General features: G+C 38.3%; 1 protein-coding gene across 4 annotated transcripts in view; it reads left to right on the plus strand.

Annotated features, from left to right (window-relative positions):
- clip2 (CAP-GLY domain containing linker protein 2) overlaps positions 1-15,187 on the plus strand; it is a 43,198-nt gene that overhangs the window by 26,573 nt on the left and 1,438 nt on the right. Inside the window, exons 7-17 of one of the 4 annotated variants that reach the window (XM_020048559.3) lie at positions 1,002-1,105; positions 1,636-1,696; positions 2,064-2,168; positions 4,324-4,707; positions 4,883-5,461; positions 7,818-7,875; positions 8,074-8,157; positions 8,293-8,449; positions 9,441-9,600; positions 11,285-11,476; positions 12,639-15,185. In XM_020048559.3, the coding sequence (XP_019904118.2) occupies positions 1,002-1,105; positions 1,636-1,696; positions 2,064-2,168; positions 4,324-4,707; positions 4,883-5,461; positions 7,818-7,875; positions 8,074-8,157; positions 8,293-8,449; positions 9,441-9,600; positions 11,285-11,476; positions 12,639-12,725 (1,971 nt within the window). In that variant the 3' untranslated portion in view covers positions 12,726-15,185. Of the gene's footprint in view, positions 1-1,001; positions 1,106-1,635; positions 1,697-2,063; positions 2,169-3,499; positions 3,551-4,323; positions 4,708-4,882; positions 5,462-7,817; positions 7,876-8,073; positions 8,158-8,292; positions 8,450-9,440; positions 9,601-11,284; positions 11,477-12,638; positions 15,186-15,187 lie in introns of those variants that run through there. The other 3 variants (XM_020048560.3, XM_010902287.4, XM_020048561.3) reach the window with 3 other exon arrangements.

The raw sequence follows: 15,187 nt of genomic DNA on the forward strand, positions 1-15,187 counted from the left end.
CATGTTTGGCACAAGGTCCTAGAGGTCTGTAAGAATTTTGAAATAAATCGGCCACTAGTTGGCGCTAACGAGTTTTAAGGCTCTCTAATCACGAGTTGTTACAAATTTCGTCAAAAAATGCATATCACTTGATAGATCTCCTCATGCTGAAAAACTTTGCCTCAAGAACCACTACTGTCAATCAAACTGTTCATTTGATATTCGCGAATATGTTAAAAACCTACTTTCGCGAACTAGTACCTGGACTTTCAGCCTTTCGGAACCAATTTGGTCTACGATGATTCTCTGGACTCTCTAGATCAATAATTATCAAAAAAAAAAAAAAAAATCCATTTGCCTGGCTGTAACAGGATAATTTATTCAAGTGGCAGGACAAAATACACTCAAAAGCCAATAAATCCCATAGAAAAACCCCAAACTTCACAAAAATAGATGAGCATATGTGTCATAACATAGTGAAGAAGCATGCAGAGTTTTGTGGAGATCAGACAATAGGTGCAACTATAACTGTCAAAAAGCTTTGAAAAACGTACATTTCCAATGCTACAATGCCTGTATTGGCTGTGAATGGACTTTTCCATTTATTATTTCAGTGGTTAAATGCTTGCTAAATAAAACATAATGTCTTTTGATGTTTGGGTGCTTAAAGGCCTTAACAGCTTGAACCCCGATAAATGCTGCTTGCAGCTTTAATTTGTATTTATTCTTGTTATATTGTGTTTTTACTAGCAAATAAGCACTTGTCCAGATAAATAGCTTTTTTCTGAAGGGGCCAAGTACTTTTTGCTCAGAATTTATGTTTGTAAATAAATGTATTTCTAATGTGCTTTGGTTGTGCTTTTGACTGAGGTAATTCTCTGTTGAACAAGCTTTAATAGTACAGGGATAAGATACATCTGTGACTAGAAAACCAATGTGTAATCTGTAGACTGGACAATTGAAACATGATTCATTCATTAGTATGTATGAAAGATAACTGATCTGATTCTTTCTGATTTCAGTATGTCACAGAGACAGAGAACAACCTCCAGCAAGTAAAAACTCTTTTGGCCAACACTCAAAAGGACAAAGTAGAGCTGGCCAATCAGCTTGAAGAAGAGAAAAGGTACATGTTTGGGGATTTCTATGATATAATCTAGCTGATTTGTACTTAACTTCTGAGGGCAAATTACTGGTGAACAGAAGATTTCATTGGCACAAATATGCAAATATTTAATTGATTAGAGCATGTCTCAGCAACTTTTATGGAATCAAAATGCTTGTTTATAAGAATGCAAAAACCTGATTTACCAGGGACCTGTTATTAGTAGATTAAAATAACGCTGCATTGCTACACTAAAACTATGATTTGAAAGACTACATCTTTGCTAGATCCTTTAATTGTAAATAAGGTATACAGGGTGCCATAGTTGAACTACGATCGGACCTGGGCCATGCCCAACACTTTCACATACTTCAAGTGCACCTGATGTAGCTTGAGCATTTGGGGGGATTTTTCACCTTTGAGACACTTCCATTGGTTCCAATGTAATGTTATTGTCAATCAAGTATACTGGCATTGAAATGTTGTATGCCGTTTGTGAAATATCGCATTCAACTCTTTAATGACACTTAGTGTTTGACATGTTTTTATAGGAAAGTGGAAGACCTTCAGTTCAGAGTGGAGGAGGAGTCCATCACCAAAGGAGACCTTGAGGTATTTATTCATCGTTTGGTAAAACGCTTCGATTAATTATTATTTGATGAACATGCATTCAAGGGATAATAATGCATGATAATAAGGTTACTTTAGCAAAAGGTGATACATTTTTTGCAACCCTATAATGCTAGCAAGGAATGACCACAACTTATTCTGAGTCAAACAGTAGGTCAGCAAAGATGAACAAAGGGACACTATATGTTTTGTGAATAATATGTCTGCTCCTTCTTTATCTGTTGACTGCTGTAACAGACAATCCCATGTGTATTTCACACATTTCTACAATCTGCACAGGTTTCTGTCCTTTGTCTTGTTTTTCCTCCTCTACTGTCTGTCTTTCTCCTTTTTCTCTCCCTCTCTTTAGACTCAGACGAAATTGGAGCATGCCCGTATTCGGCAGCTTGAGCAGAATCTGTTCCTTGAAAAGTCGAGAGCAGAAAAGCTTCAGAAAGAATTAGAGGAGAAGAGGGTAACCTGAAAAGCTGCAGTAGCCCAGCCTAGAGCCCCTGCCTGTAGCTATTTTCATTTGAGCTTCTCCACTGTATCTTTTATTTTGGTTGCAGTTGGACATTCAAATCCTTGTCATTCCTGCCCTGCACTTTCATTCAAGTTCTGCTAAAGTAGTCACTCATGAAGGAAACAGCATAGATTGCAGTCACAATCTATGATTGCCCTGATTTATTTAGAACATCATATTTGGTTTCATATTGAGGGAAACATTTAATTCTTAATTCATTAACAAATAGTATATTATGGTATTTGAGGTGAGAACAGAATACTAGATGTGCACTATTTTATTCTGGGGAATCAGACAAAAAAATAAAAAATTTAACAATTTCATAAGGACAAATAGTTCTGCTATCAAAGTGTTCCATTATAATGGCAGCTCTGTACCCTAAAAACCTAGAGATTCCCTGAAACTATGAACTCAACATCTCACAGAAAACCACCCCCACCAAATGCACCTACTTCCCTATATAGTGCACTACACTATGAACCCCAGTCAAAAGCAATGCACTATATAAACAGCTCGGGAAAAAATATGAGAACACTGTGCCTTTTTCTTCAAAAAAGTCGAAAAGGAAAGTTTTGAGTGTACATATGTGTGTATATGTATGTAATTTCAATGAGTCCTCCTGGATAAATAAAGCTTGAATAAAAGAAAATATATAAATAATATAATTTATTTTTATTTTTTATTTCAGGAATGTCCTGGCCAAGACGGGCATCACAAACAAAAACTAATTTAAAACACACAATGCAAACATAGGGAAATAAAAATCCACCAACCATACCAACCAGCGCCAATATAAATAAATAAATTCAGCAACAATTTAAAAAGATGCTCAATTTTAAAAGTAGATACTGTATAGGGAGCAGTCTGCCAATTGTGAGACACCCTTTATCTATCTCCCTTTGGCACTCCCACTTCCACTCTGTTTTCCATCAGTTGTGAGTGTTGGAGAGACTGCAATCTCTGTCAGTTTGCAAGTCCACTTTTTGCCTCTTATCTGTAGAAATAACTTTTTCCTTTTTCTTTTCCTCGCTGACTTGCAAAATCAAGTTTTGAAAATTAACTGGTGGAACGTTACCAGCTATAGTCAGTTACATTTACATTTCTAATTATTATTTTGGCATAATAAAAAAAATGTGTACCATTGGGAGATTTGCTGAGGACCACAATCAGTTAAATAGTCATATTGCACAGTCAGTTTGACAGACACAAGGCTAAGTACATAGACAATGGGACATAACATGTTACACTGTATATAGCTACAAATGTCCTGCTTTTACCTACAGGGAAGAAGCAGATTTGATGCTACCCTCTTGAGGTTGGGTAAGAGAACCAAGGTGAAACAAAGTGGACTCGTCATTCCGTTCAGCTGTGCTGCTCTGCTATACACACTGTTTGATTCACAATTGTCTATTGTTGACAACGTCGATCTTGCAAAATTAATCTTGCTTTTTTCTTACAATTAATTATGGTCTGAATACTACTAGGGAACTTTCCTGTCCTTTCCTAGAAACCGTTTCAAGGTAGAATTGCGTTTTTCACAGTGGTCAGTATTAACAACTATGCACTGTGGATCATGAGGTCTGCTCAATCAGTCATGGAGTGCTGTCATTTTAATTGAACTTTTGAAAGATTCTCACTTTATTTGCTGCTGTGTGTGCTCCTAGTGATTGCCTATCCATGTGTTATGTTATGTCTGGGGTTGGCTATGTGTAATGTTATGTCTGGGGTTGGCTATGTGTAATGTTATGTCTGGGGTTTTCTGTGGGCATTGTGCATCTGCTTGGCTTTCTAGAGTGACAACCTTATAGAGAATGGCTTGCATTCCCTTTCATTTTCCTTAGGCTTCATATTTTTATAGGTTGCACTGCACCTGCTGACTTAGAGCCTTGTTTTGTGAGCAGAATGTTTACTCAAGTAAAGAGATTTCCTCTGCAATGCTTAGTAGTCTATATGCCCAAGTTGGAGTCTCATATTATTATGCTCTGTTTAAGTTTTTTTTTATAACATTTGTTGTTTGAATCACATCATTCTGATTCAGGCATGATGTCATCCCTGTTGAATTACTGACACAAAATTAGGCAATGATGGGTTGTGTGTCCTTCCGCAGCAAAGTACAGTTGAAGAGAAGAGCCGCGTAATCCAACTGGAGGAGGAGCTGGCTTTGCGGCGGGCTGAGATTGAGGAGCTCCAGGTCCAACTCCGGGACCCAGACTTCCCTTCCAAAACAGCCGAGGCCGCGGATCCCACCCAGGGGCTGGTGGCCCAGTCAGAGACCCTCATGCTCCGGGAGCAGCTCCTAACAGTGGGACGGGAACATCACCGGGAGAGCATTCAGCTGAGAGAGAAGTACGAGGCATTAGTGGCAGCGGGGCAGGAGGAGATAGACAGACTGAAAGCCATGGTGGATAAACAGAGCCACGACAACATTGAGCTGAAACAGAGACTCCAGCAGGCAACCACAGAGAACATGGAAATGATGGACAACTGGAAGGTGAGAGGCACTGTTGTTAAAACATCAAGGAAATTTCATCCAATTAGCCATTTATTTTTTAAATATGTTAGGTAATCAGTCATTACCTTCATAGCTAGATTTTGACCTCTCTAACTTTCCATGTGTGCAAGGGCGTGTTTCAGTATTAATAATCTTGAATCCACCTATCCTCAAGGTCAAACTAGACACTCTTGTCAATGATCACCAGCGTTCCCTGGAAGACCTGAAGGCCACGTTATCGAGCCGTAATGGCTCAGCTGAGAGCCAGGAACCCCAGGAGCTCATAACCAGTCTGGAAAGTCTGCGCATGGAGCACCAGCTGGAGCTGGAGAACCTCAAGGCCAGGCAAGAGATTGAGGTGGCCATGCTGACCAAGGAGCGTGAGGATCTGCGCTCACGCCTTCAGTATGCTGTGGACCAATTGGGTGACAGCAGCCAGAACTGGAAGAACCAGGCCCAGACGGAGGCCAGGACCACACAACAGGCCCTTCAGCTGAGAGATGCCAGAGAGGAGCTCCAAAAAGCCCATCTGAGGGTAAATGAGCTGGAAAGGCTGCATTGCGATCAGGACAGGGCTCAAGATGAGCTCCGGGAGCGCCTGGAACTGGCTGAGAAGAAGATAGAGGACTATGAGGCCCTGCAGAAAGCTGAGGCCCAGAGCCGGGCCGAGATCCATAGCCTAGAAGAGAAGCTGAGGGTGACTGAGAACCAGCTGCAGGCATTGCATGATGACCACATGCCACAGGAAGCCAATGTAAGTCTTTAGTGTAAAGACTAGTGTGGTAACATTTCTTATTGCAGGTAAAAACAATTATAAACTTCTGTTGGAAACGTACTGGTTGAGTTACCAAAAGTCACCATCCATTCAAGCTTGCCTATATTTCCTTTCTCTTAGTAAGAGAGGAATGAGGTGAGTATTACTTTTTAAACCTTTCTGTTCAATCTGCCGAAGTTCCCAGCACTTGGACAGCTGCCGTTGTGTGTCTCTCATTTAAAAGAGAGACCAAGGTGATCCTAACTGTAATAGGCCATTACCTAAATCATGTAGCCTACCCACAGTTCTACATGCTCATATCAATAGATATTAGGAAGGAGAAAAACACTTTGATTTGTGTTTATGTGAAGACCTACTCTGTGACCGGTGTAGATTACTTCCTTGTTTGCCCTTGGGTTGCAGTAAATCCAGGGAGATTGTGTTCATTTCCACTGTGGATTTCTTTGTCCCAACTGAGATTGAAGTCCGATTTGGAAGGCACTGGTTAGAACTGGTTAGAAAGATTAACCAAGGGCAAGGGTGCTCTCCAGTCACATTTTAACACTCTGCATGCTTACTTCCTGTCTTTTTCCTTTGGGAATTCAATATTGTGCCTTTATTTGTAGATTTTCAAAAAATTTCAAAAAAAAGTTCTGTCAGTAAATAATTTCATTGATCAGAAACAAAGTTTAAAACAACTTAGCGTAACAATATAGTAATTCATTAAAATTTGTCTTTCAAAGAAGATAATCATTTGAACAACTTTGCATGTTTTTTAGCAACTTGTTTGATCAACTTTTACAATGCATTCCAAAAGTATTCAAACCCCTGACCCTCGGATTTTACTTTATTACAAATAGTATAATGCATTTATTTTTTCTGTTTGGTATTATATTTTACAACAGTGACATTTATAAACATTATTTGAGGTTGACATTGGTTTCATTTTGTGAATTATGTATATTTTGTAAGAAAATATGTTGCTTGCATAAGGTATTCAACCTGCACTTGTAAATATCTGGTAGAGCAATAACAGCTTTGAGTCTTATATATAAACTTTATAAACTTTCACACATGGTTTCTGGCCATTCATCCATTCTTCTTGTATATTTTGCTAAACATTCTTGCCTCAATTCTAACATGATGCTCAGTCCCTTTTGATTCAAAACATCCCCACAGCATGACGTTGCCACCACCTTACGTGATTTTTGGGATAGTGTGTCTTGATGCATTGGCAGGGCACGTACAGCTTTGGGTTTTGGCTAAACCATCTGACCACAAAAACATTTCTTACGTCTCATGTTTTTTTTAAGTCCGCCTGTCTTGTCACCATCCCAAAAAATTGTGTTGGTTTGCTTGCTTAAAGGTGTTTTTATGTTTTGGGCACTGGTTGTAAAAGAAGCAAAATAGCTCTCTGAAATTGTTCGTTATGTCATTTGTGTGTCAATTTGTGTCCCATGTCATCCAAACCATTCACTTTCACACTTCATGGCTAACTGAACTTAGCCATGAAGTGATTTTATATTGATTCTACACTTATAACCAACATATTATACATCCAGGCCAAAATGGGCTGCAATAAAAAATAATAATATCAAATCAACCCAAGACACTGGTCCCTCACCGGCTTGCTGGTGTGTGTCAGGAAACTGTCGCTACACAGCGTGATCCTTGTAACAGACTATTGGGAGGCATGGACAGACAGGCAGTTAGTACTTTAGATCTGGAGCTTACCTTGTTGGATATCCTCATAGCCCCCACCATTGGCTCTGTTGGAAACAGCTGAGCGGGGTTGGCCCTGCTAGCTGTTTCCAGAACGTTCTGCGTGCACTGGTGGTTGGCTTGAGTGTGCTCTCCATGGTTCTGAACATCTTCAAATTGCACTGCCAATTTCACTCAGCAGGGACGAGCAATGATAAGGTAGATGTTCCAAATAATATATAAGGAGGAATGATTGGTACTTTTACTGTTTATACAAAAATAATCTTATTTTGAAACCAACAACTTTTATTAGATTCATTTTCAATTTCAATATTTTTACTTTTGCACGAAAGTACACTGCATGGGAGGGGTGAGTACTCCCCTGCCATGCAGTTTCCACCACTTTTGAACTGTTAAACAGGAATCAGAGCTTAATAGTGTCACAGTGCAGAGGGAGGCAGGACTTAACATAATGAAAATTCCAGAATGGAAGATAGGCGAAGATTACTTAACTGACTGTGGATCTTTGAGATTATATAGTATCTAAGCTTTTCTAATTCCTTGTGTATTTCACCATCCTTGCCATCAATAAACAAATTAAGTTCTTATTTCTACTGGATGCAGCTTTTAACTCTCAATTTTGTCTCAATTTCAGGTTATAGAAATTAATGACATCTCAGAGGAGAAGATGAAGCTAAAACAGAATGTTGAAGGTACTGTTAATGTTAATTACCTGATACTGTAAGGTTACTGGACACATTTTTAAGTAAATTAGAATGTCAAACTAGAGACCCTTAATGTCAAACCTTTGCTATAGTAAAGCATTTCAAGTGTCAGACCTCAACAGGCTGTTGATTCTACTGTAAGATATAAAGTCCAAAGTTTTTGAACAGTGATTTTTTTGCTTTCAGAAACTATGGAGAATCTGAACAAAAGGGACAAAGATGTCTTCAGTCTCACATCACAGGTTGAAACCCTCAAATCCCAGATAACTGGTAAATGATGCCACTACCAAGACCTCAGTTGTTCAAACATATACATATATATTTGAAACTTCAACACTGCAGCACATCAAGTTCACACACGTAAAAGTTAACAAAATCCATTTGCAACCATTTTTGGCCCGCCAGCCTTGGAGGGAAAAGTTCGCTCAGGTGAGAAGAGAACAGACGCCCTTGTCAAGGAGAAGATACGCCTGGAAGCCGACCTTGAGTCCATGACCAAGAAGTCCCATGATGCATCGGGGCAGCTGGTCGTCATTAGCCAGGAGCTGTTGAAGAAAGAGAGGTAATTTAACAAGGAAAGAGAGAGAAAGACACTGAAAGGACTGTTGATTTTCCATCACAGCTCTGTGTTTTTGCTTTAAAATAAGGGAATGAAACATTGCAAACCTGCCCGACTACCCCAACCAATAATTAGCATAAATCTAAAGCTGATGTGATTTTTGATAAAGCACTCTTGTCAATCTGCCACATTCTTCATATATATTGGTTTCTGTTAGAATTGTGAGTTTTCAAAGACTGACAAAACACTTGAAGCTTGTCTTTGATATGCAGTCACCAAGACGTACGCTAGTTTTATGAGGATCAATCCACTTAGGTTTAAAGCTATTACGGAGACAATTATTCTGATTACAATCAGGGCCAAAGAGCCTTTTCACCCTTCAAATCAAAGCACTGTCATGGCTGAGAATGCTGTGTTACTGTCAAGTGTTCCATTAGGCTTACTCTTAGAAAGATTACACACCAACATTAATTTGTAAATTTACTCATGTTTGTGTACTTTCAACAAATTTTGAGGATGTTTGTTGACGAAACAAATGTTAACATAGAAGCTCCATTTCTCCTATTGCAATCCACTCATCTCACAGAATAACGGTTGGTTTTCTTATTTTTTTAGATTGGCTTCTTTCTGAATTTGTAATTTATCTCAAAATGCTTGTTCCAAGACAGCTTCCTTTGAGTGGGTTTGTTTGAGAGAGTAAGCAGTTGGTGATTTTTTTTCTTACGTGTGTAAACAGCCTTTATTAGGATTTTGGTATCTGAATAAAGCACTTTGCGCATATTGTATATAGGATATGGTATTTAATGGGGGTACAACTCTGAGGCTATTATGTTTGCCAGTCTCTTGCTCTCCTGTCAACTCATTACATAGTCATTTCAAAGAAAGCATTGGAGTTGACAAGAGCAGAGTCAGGTTTGGGACCAGACTACCCTGAATCAGGAAGGCAAGGGTGCATCTTAACGTCATTCTTTACGGTATTGTCCTAATATTTCAGGAGTCTGAATGAGTTGAGAGTGTTACTGCTGGATTCCCCTCGCCACTCGTCTGGTTTAGACAGAGATCTAAGTCGAGAGGTGCACAAAGCTGAGTGGAGGGTGAAAGAGCAGAAACTCCAGGATGACATCAAGACTCTGAGAGACAAACTGCTTCTACTGGTGAGAGGGGAAGGGAGGGTCAGGGATACAGTTTTGTTCAAAAGTTTGCATACCCTTGGAGAAGTCTTTTATTTCTTATGGGATTCACATTCAACTGTAGGTCACAACAGAATGGCACAATCATAAAACAAAACATTGCAACAAAGATTGTTTTTTTACTGACCCCTGTTCCAAAGCCTGCATACTCTTAGGTCTTAATAGTGTGTATTGCCCCTTTTAGCATCAATGACAGCGTGCAGTCTTTTGTAATCGTTGTCTATGAGGGCCAGAATTTTGCAGGTGGTATAGCTGTCCATTCATCTTGGCAAAATGCCTCCAGGTCATGCAAAGTCTTTGGTCATCTTGTATGAACCACACGTTTGAGTTCTCCTCAGAGTGACTCGATGATATTAAGGTCAGGAGACTGTGATGGCCACTCCAGAAACTTGACCTTTTTCTGCTGTAACCACTGGGGGGTCAATTTGGCCTTGTGCTTAGGGTCATTGTCGTGCTGGTAAGTCTAAGAGAATCCCATGCGCAGCTTTTGTGCCAAAGAATGCAAATTGTCTGCCAGTATTTTCTGATAACCATGCTGCATTCATCTTGCCATCAATTTTCACAAGATTCCCCATGCCTTTAAAGCTCACACACCCCCAAAACATCAGTGAGCCACCACCATGCTTCACAGTGGGGATGGTATTCTGTTCACTATAGGCCTTGTTGACCCCTCTCCCGACATAGCGCTTATGGTTGTGACTATAAAGCTCTATTTTGGTCTTGTCACTCCAAATTACAGTGGGCCAGAAGCTGTGAGGCATGTCAAGGTGTTGTCGGGCATATTGTAATTGGGATTTTTCGTGGCATTGGCGCAGTAAAGGCTTCTTTCTGGCAACTCGACCATGCAGAAGTATCGTCGTATTGTGCTCCTTGAAACAACCAAACCTTCTTTTTCCAGAGCAGCCTGTATTTCTCCTGAGGTTACCTGTGGGTTTTTCTTTGTATCCTGGACAATTCTTCTGACAGTTTTGGCCAAAATCTTTCTTTTGGCTGAAAACAAACTCATTGACTATTAATACACAGACAGTAATTGCAATTTAAAAAGCCACAGTTGTGGGAAATGTACCTTTAATTGCCATTTTCACTTGTGTGTGTCACCTTGTGTGTCTGTAACAAGGCCAAACATTCAAGGGTATGTAAACTTTTGATCAGGGCCATTTGGGTGACATCTGTTATCATTATGATTTAAAAAGGAACCAAACAACTATGTGATATTAAATGGCTTCATATGATCACTATCCTTAAATAAAAGTCATATTTTCAAAATCAATGCCAAAATGTCACAAATTCTGCCAGGGTATGCAAACTTATGAGCACAACTGTATGTCCATCACAGTGCCCATCTTGAATCACATTATGTGTCCACCAATTTAGGGATTTATATACACTAGTAACCATTGTTGGGATTAGGGTGAGAGATGAAAGAACTTGATGACGCTATTATGTGTACGCTGCAGTTTCTAATAGTGTGCATAGAGAGACAGTCCAACAAATGCTTTATTTATGAACTTAGACAAATTGTAGATATTTGTTGTTATTCCCAGTTACTATGTCCTTTCCTTTTCTGTTGTCTTCCTAAGTCTATTTTCTACCTTATGGGCTAAATGAACACCCAATTGAATCATACATGTGATGTAAATGTTCTCAGGGCCGGGAGAGGGGCTCATCTCCAGACCACCGGCGCTACTCTATGCTGGACCCATCTGCCCTGGACTCTGAAGTGACCCGTCTTCGCCAACGGCTCCTAAGCACAGAGGAGGCCCTGAGGGGAGCCTTGGAGCACAACCAGGAAGTGGACCAGTTAGTGCAGGCGATGCGCACACGCCCAGAGAAGAGCCAGGTAAATGAATCCCGTTCCACCAATAGCTAGCCCCTGTTTAGCCTTGCAAATTAATGTTGTTGATGTTGGCTGTTTTGATATTGGAGTAATTTTGTTGATATTGGCTGTTTTTATGAACAAGGGTATGCTTGCAATGAATGTGATGTGTGGTTGTTTTCCCTACTAAACATAGTTCATAACACTAAGTACTAAATCACTAAAAGTGAAATGTTAAATGAAATAAAAGCTACAGATGCAGGTACTAAAATGTTAGGGTGCTTACCTCTTTTTTTATGCCATCTAACTGAAGCAAAACCCCTTCGATTTAGCATTGAAATGAGACTGCATGAGCAGAAAATAATCCTAGTGTAATTTAGACAATTGTTGCATTCCAGTGCTCAAGGTTCCCCAGAGATCAGTACACACTGTTCGTTATTGGATGGGTGTAGGCTGAACTGGATTGCCTTGCCTCGAGTGATTAAACTACAGTACCACTTGGATAAACATAAGCAACATGCTGAAAATTGATTGCCAGATTTTGTTAGATTTGGCTTAAGTCATTAATGGCAGAAGAGGGAAGGGGCAATGTAAATTTTGCATTGATTAGATCATAATTGTCTAATACACGTGATAGAACTTTGAGAGTTGGAGCATAAAACAACTGCAGGATTATTTAGAATTGTTTTGTTAACTACTAATGAAGCTACCAGTAGCTCACAATCAACCTGTTGGGAACTTATGGTCTATAGTCCCTCCCAATGTTTTCTTCTATGCACAAATAATTTTTTTAAAGGCTTAGAGCCTCCTTATTTATCAAAACAAATGACCAGTATAAATAGTACAGTACAACATAATATCTCCCAGATTATTTTGCTACACACTATAGCTCAGTATTTAAATTATTTGTATTTTACATTTTTGCTTTTTAAGTGTGCCAATGTGGGACACCAATTTAGCTATGTTGGACAACCACATAACTTAGTCATAGTAAGTACATATTCCTCAAAGTATCTAACAACACTGTATTTCCTCTGTAACTACCAGATACTGTAAAAACATGTCAATATAGTTTATATAAAGTGGAACTGTGGTGTTTTTTATACAAATTTAGAATATTAAGGAGTTTGAGTAATGTGAAATACACTGGAGCTTGATTTTAGTTACTTTCATGATTGTCTTTCAGGTGCATGGTGATGCCAGTTCAGCCAATGGAATTCATCAACAGGATTCTTCCTTTCCTCAAGATGTAGGTTTTAACTCATCATTATAGCACATCAACTACACTTTATACAACATTAAAGACACATTTCGCAATACTTGCCCAATGCAGCGCTGCCGAGTCAAGTGGCTCTGTTGAGTCATTACGGGTCCACTAACGTTTGTTTGATGTTTTTGTAATGTATTTGCCGATATGTGCCCCATGTCATCAGAACCATTTGCTTTCAAACTTGGAATTTCATGGCTTACTGAGGTATGATAGTAATTCTCCTTTAATTATGCACATATAAAAAAACGTATTACACATCCAGCTCAAAATGCGAAGTTTGCAAAAGTATGCATTCTAAGAACCGATTTTCTGATCAAAGATAAAGACTACACTGTAAAAAAAAAGAATATATATTTGTTACAGTAAATGACTGTAGTACAGCAGTAAGTAGTCTGTTAATGTTTTGTCTTGTATAGTTCTGCCTTTGCATTGTTATTTTCTGTTAATGTTCTGTATTCTCATTCTATGTTGTGTGTGTGTGTGTTTCTATGTGTGTTTGTTTGTTATGTTTGCCAGTAACTCATTGGAATGCTAATAATGTCATCCTGTATATTCTGAATACACTAGATTAGAATGCTTTGTGGAAAAATATTCAACATCCACAAAACATTAGTTGTATTTTTGACATTGCCGTAAATAATGCTGTGCACAACACTGTAGTCATTTGCTTACTGTTTGTGAATATTTTAACACAGAATCCACTTGGGGGATCAAAGCAAATCCCCTGAAGTAAGAGAGAGAACATTTTGGCAAATTTTGATCTTATATGCAATATTTTGTTCTTATAAATAGTTGATTTTTAAATTGTTGTATTTCATGTGCATTGCTTATCACTGACAGGCTCACCAGGCATGTCCTCTGGGGCCCCAAATTCAGCATAACACGACCCTGTGTTAGCTCTCCTAACCCGTCACATTAATTATCTAACTAATTTGCAACATAAATAAACTGTTCATCCCTGACAAGCCATCATTTTTTACTTCACCCGTAACAGAATAACAAATCAATCTCTAAGACCATACACGCTAGAGCCACCATCCAATCCCCCAACTTAAAGTTTTTTGTAACCAGTGATCATCTAAAGTGAAGTGTGCCAATATCTACTGCATGACGCTTACTTGATTTAGTTACTTTCCTATACAAATTAAAAAAAATCATGTTTTTGCATTTATAATGGATATAAAATGTCTACACACCCTTACTGAAAATGCAGCTTATGTTTACGTACAGGATGAAATCAAGACAGATCATGTCAGACCTTTTTTCACCTTTATTAAGATCTTATAACAAACAATATTTAAGTGAAAAACAAATGGAATATTACTCAGAAACATAATACAAATTAAAAAGCTGTCAATGCCTTGGTGTGCACACCTCTCCTCTAATACTTAATGAAATAACCTTTTTTGCTCTTTGTTGTGGGTGTTATTTTAATCCTTAAAATATGGTGGTTGATCTTTTACTGTATGTTATAAAGCTATTTTTAACAGGAAAAGATGGTCATTGATATTTTATGTTATGGAGATATTTTCCCTCCACCTTTTCTGTGGTCCTCATTAACTTTAATAAGTATCAAGACATTTTAGCCAAAAACCTTGTTGCCTCTGTCACTCTCAAACTTGTTCTTGCCTTCAGCAAGACCATAATCTCAAGAACACATACAAATCCACAAAGAAACAGTTCTCAATCTCCAGACATAACTCTGTTGAAACCTGTATTTTAAATAGAAGAGGCCAGTCCATGCATCCCAGGGTGTTCCCCAGTTAGTGTCATTATCCTTGTAAATGAAAGGTGATGGAGTATTGAGGTATTGGATAAATTAGAAATATAAAAACACATATTTCTCAATAAGCAATAACCAATTGTAAATATGCATCATAGGTCTACTCATTGTTAACAGCTTTTTTATCATATGGCTTGAAAAGTTTCTCAATGAATCACAATGCTTGTTTTGACCAACCTGTTTTTTAAAAGAAAATCTTTGTTATGGTGTAATATGACAGAACATTACCTTGCCCAAATCCATGTAATAACAATAATGTCTGTAAAATACTAACCCTTCCTCTCCTTAATTAATTCAATTTACTGTAGCATTTAATTTAATTGAGCAATACAATACATTACAATACATTGTAAATCATATTGTGTTTTAGCATTGATTTTACTGTTACTTACTGGTAGCCAGTTCACTGTAAGTTACCATAAAACACTTGTACCAAAGAGTTACCATATATCACCAACATTAGCACTATTAATACTGAGAATCAATTAAAAATTGTGAAATAAGGTAAAGGTAAACTGGCTGACAGTAAACTACAGTAGGATATGTTTTACAGTTTAGGCCTTTGCTCAATAGAGAAGCTCCATTGGAGATTTTTAGGCCAAGCCAGGGCTTAATCTGAACCCTAAATTAATATTTTGACTTTTATATTTGATCTTTCTTCTTCAATTTCATGACTTGTGCA

This window comes from Esox lucius, chromosome 7 (genome assembly GCF_011004845.1).
Source record: "Esox lucius isolate fEsoLuc1 chromosome 7, fEsoLuc1.pri, whole genome shotgun sequence".
NCBI lineage: Eukaryota > Metazoa > Chordata > Actinopteri > Esociformes > Esocidae > Esox > Esox lucius.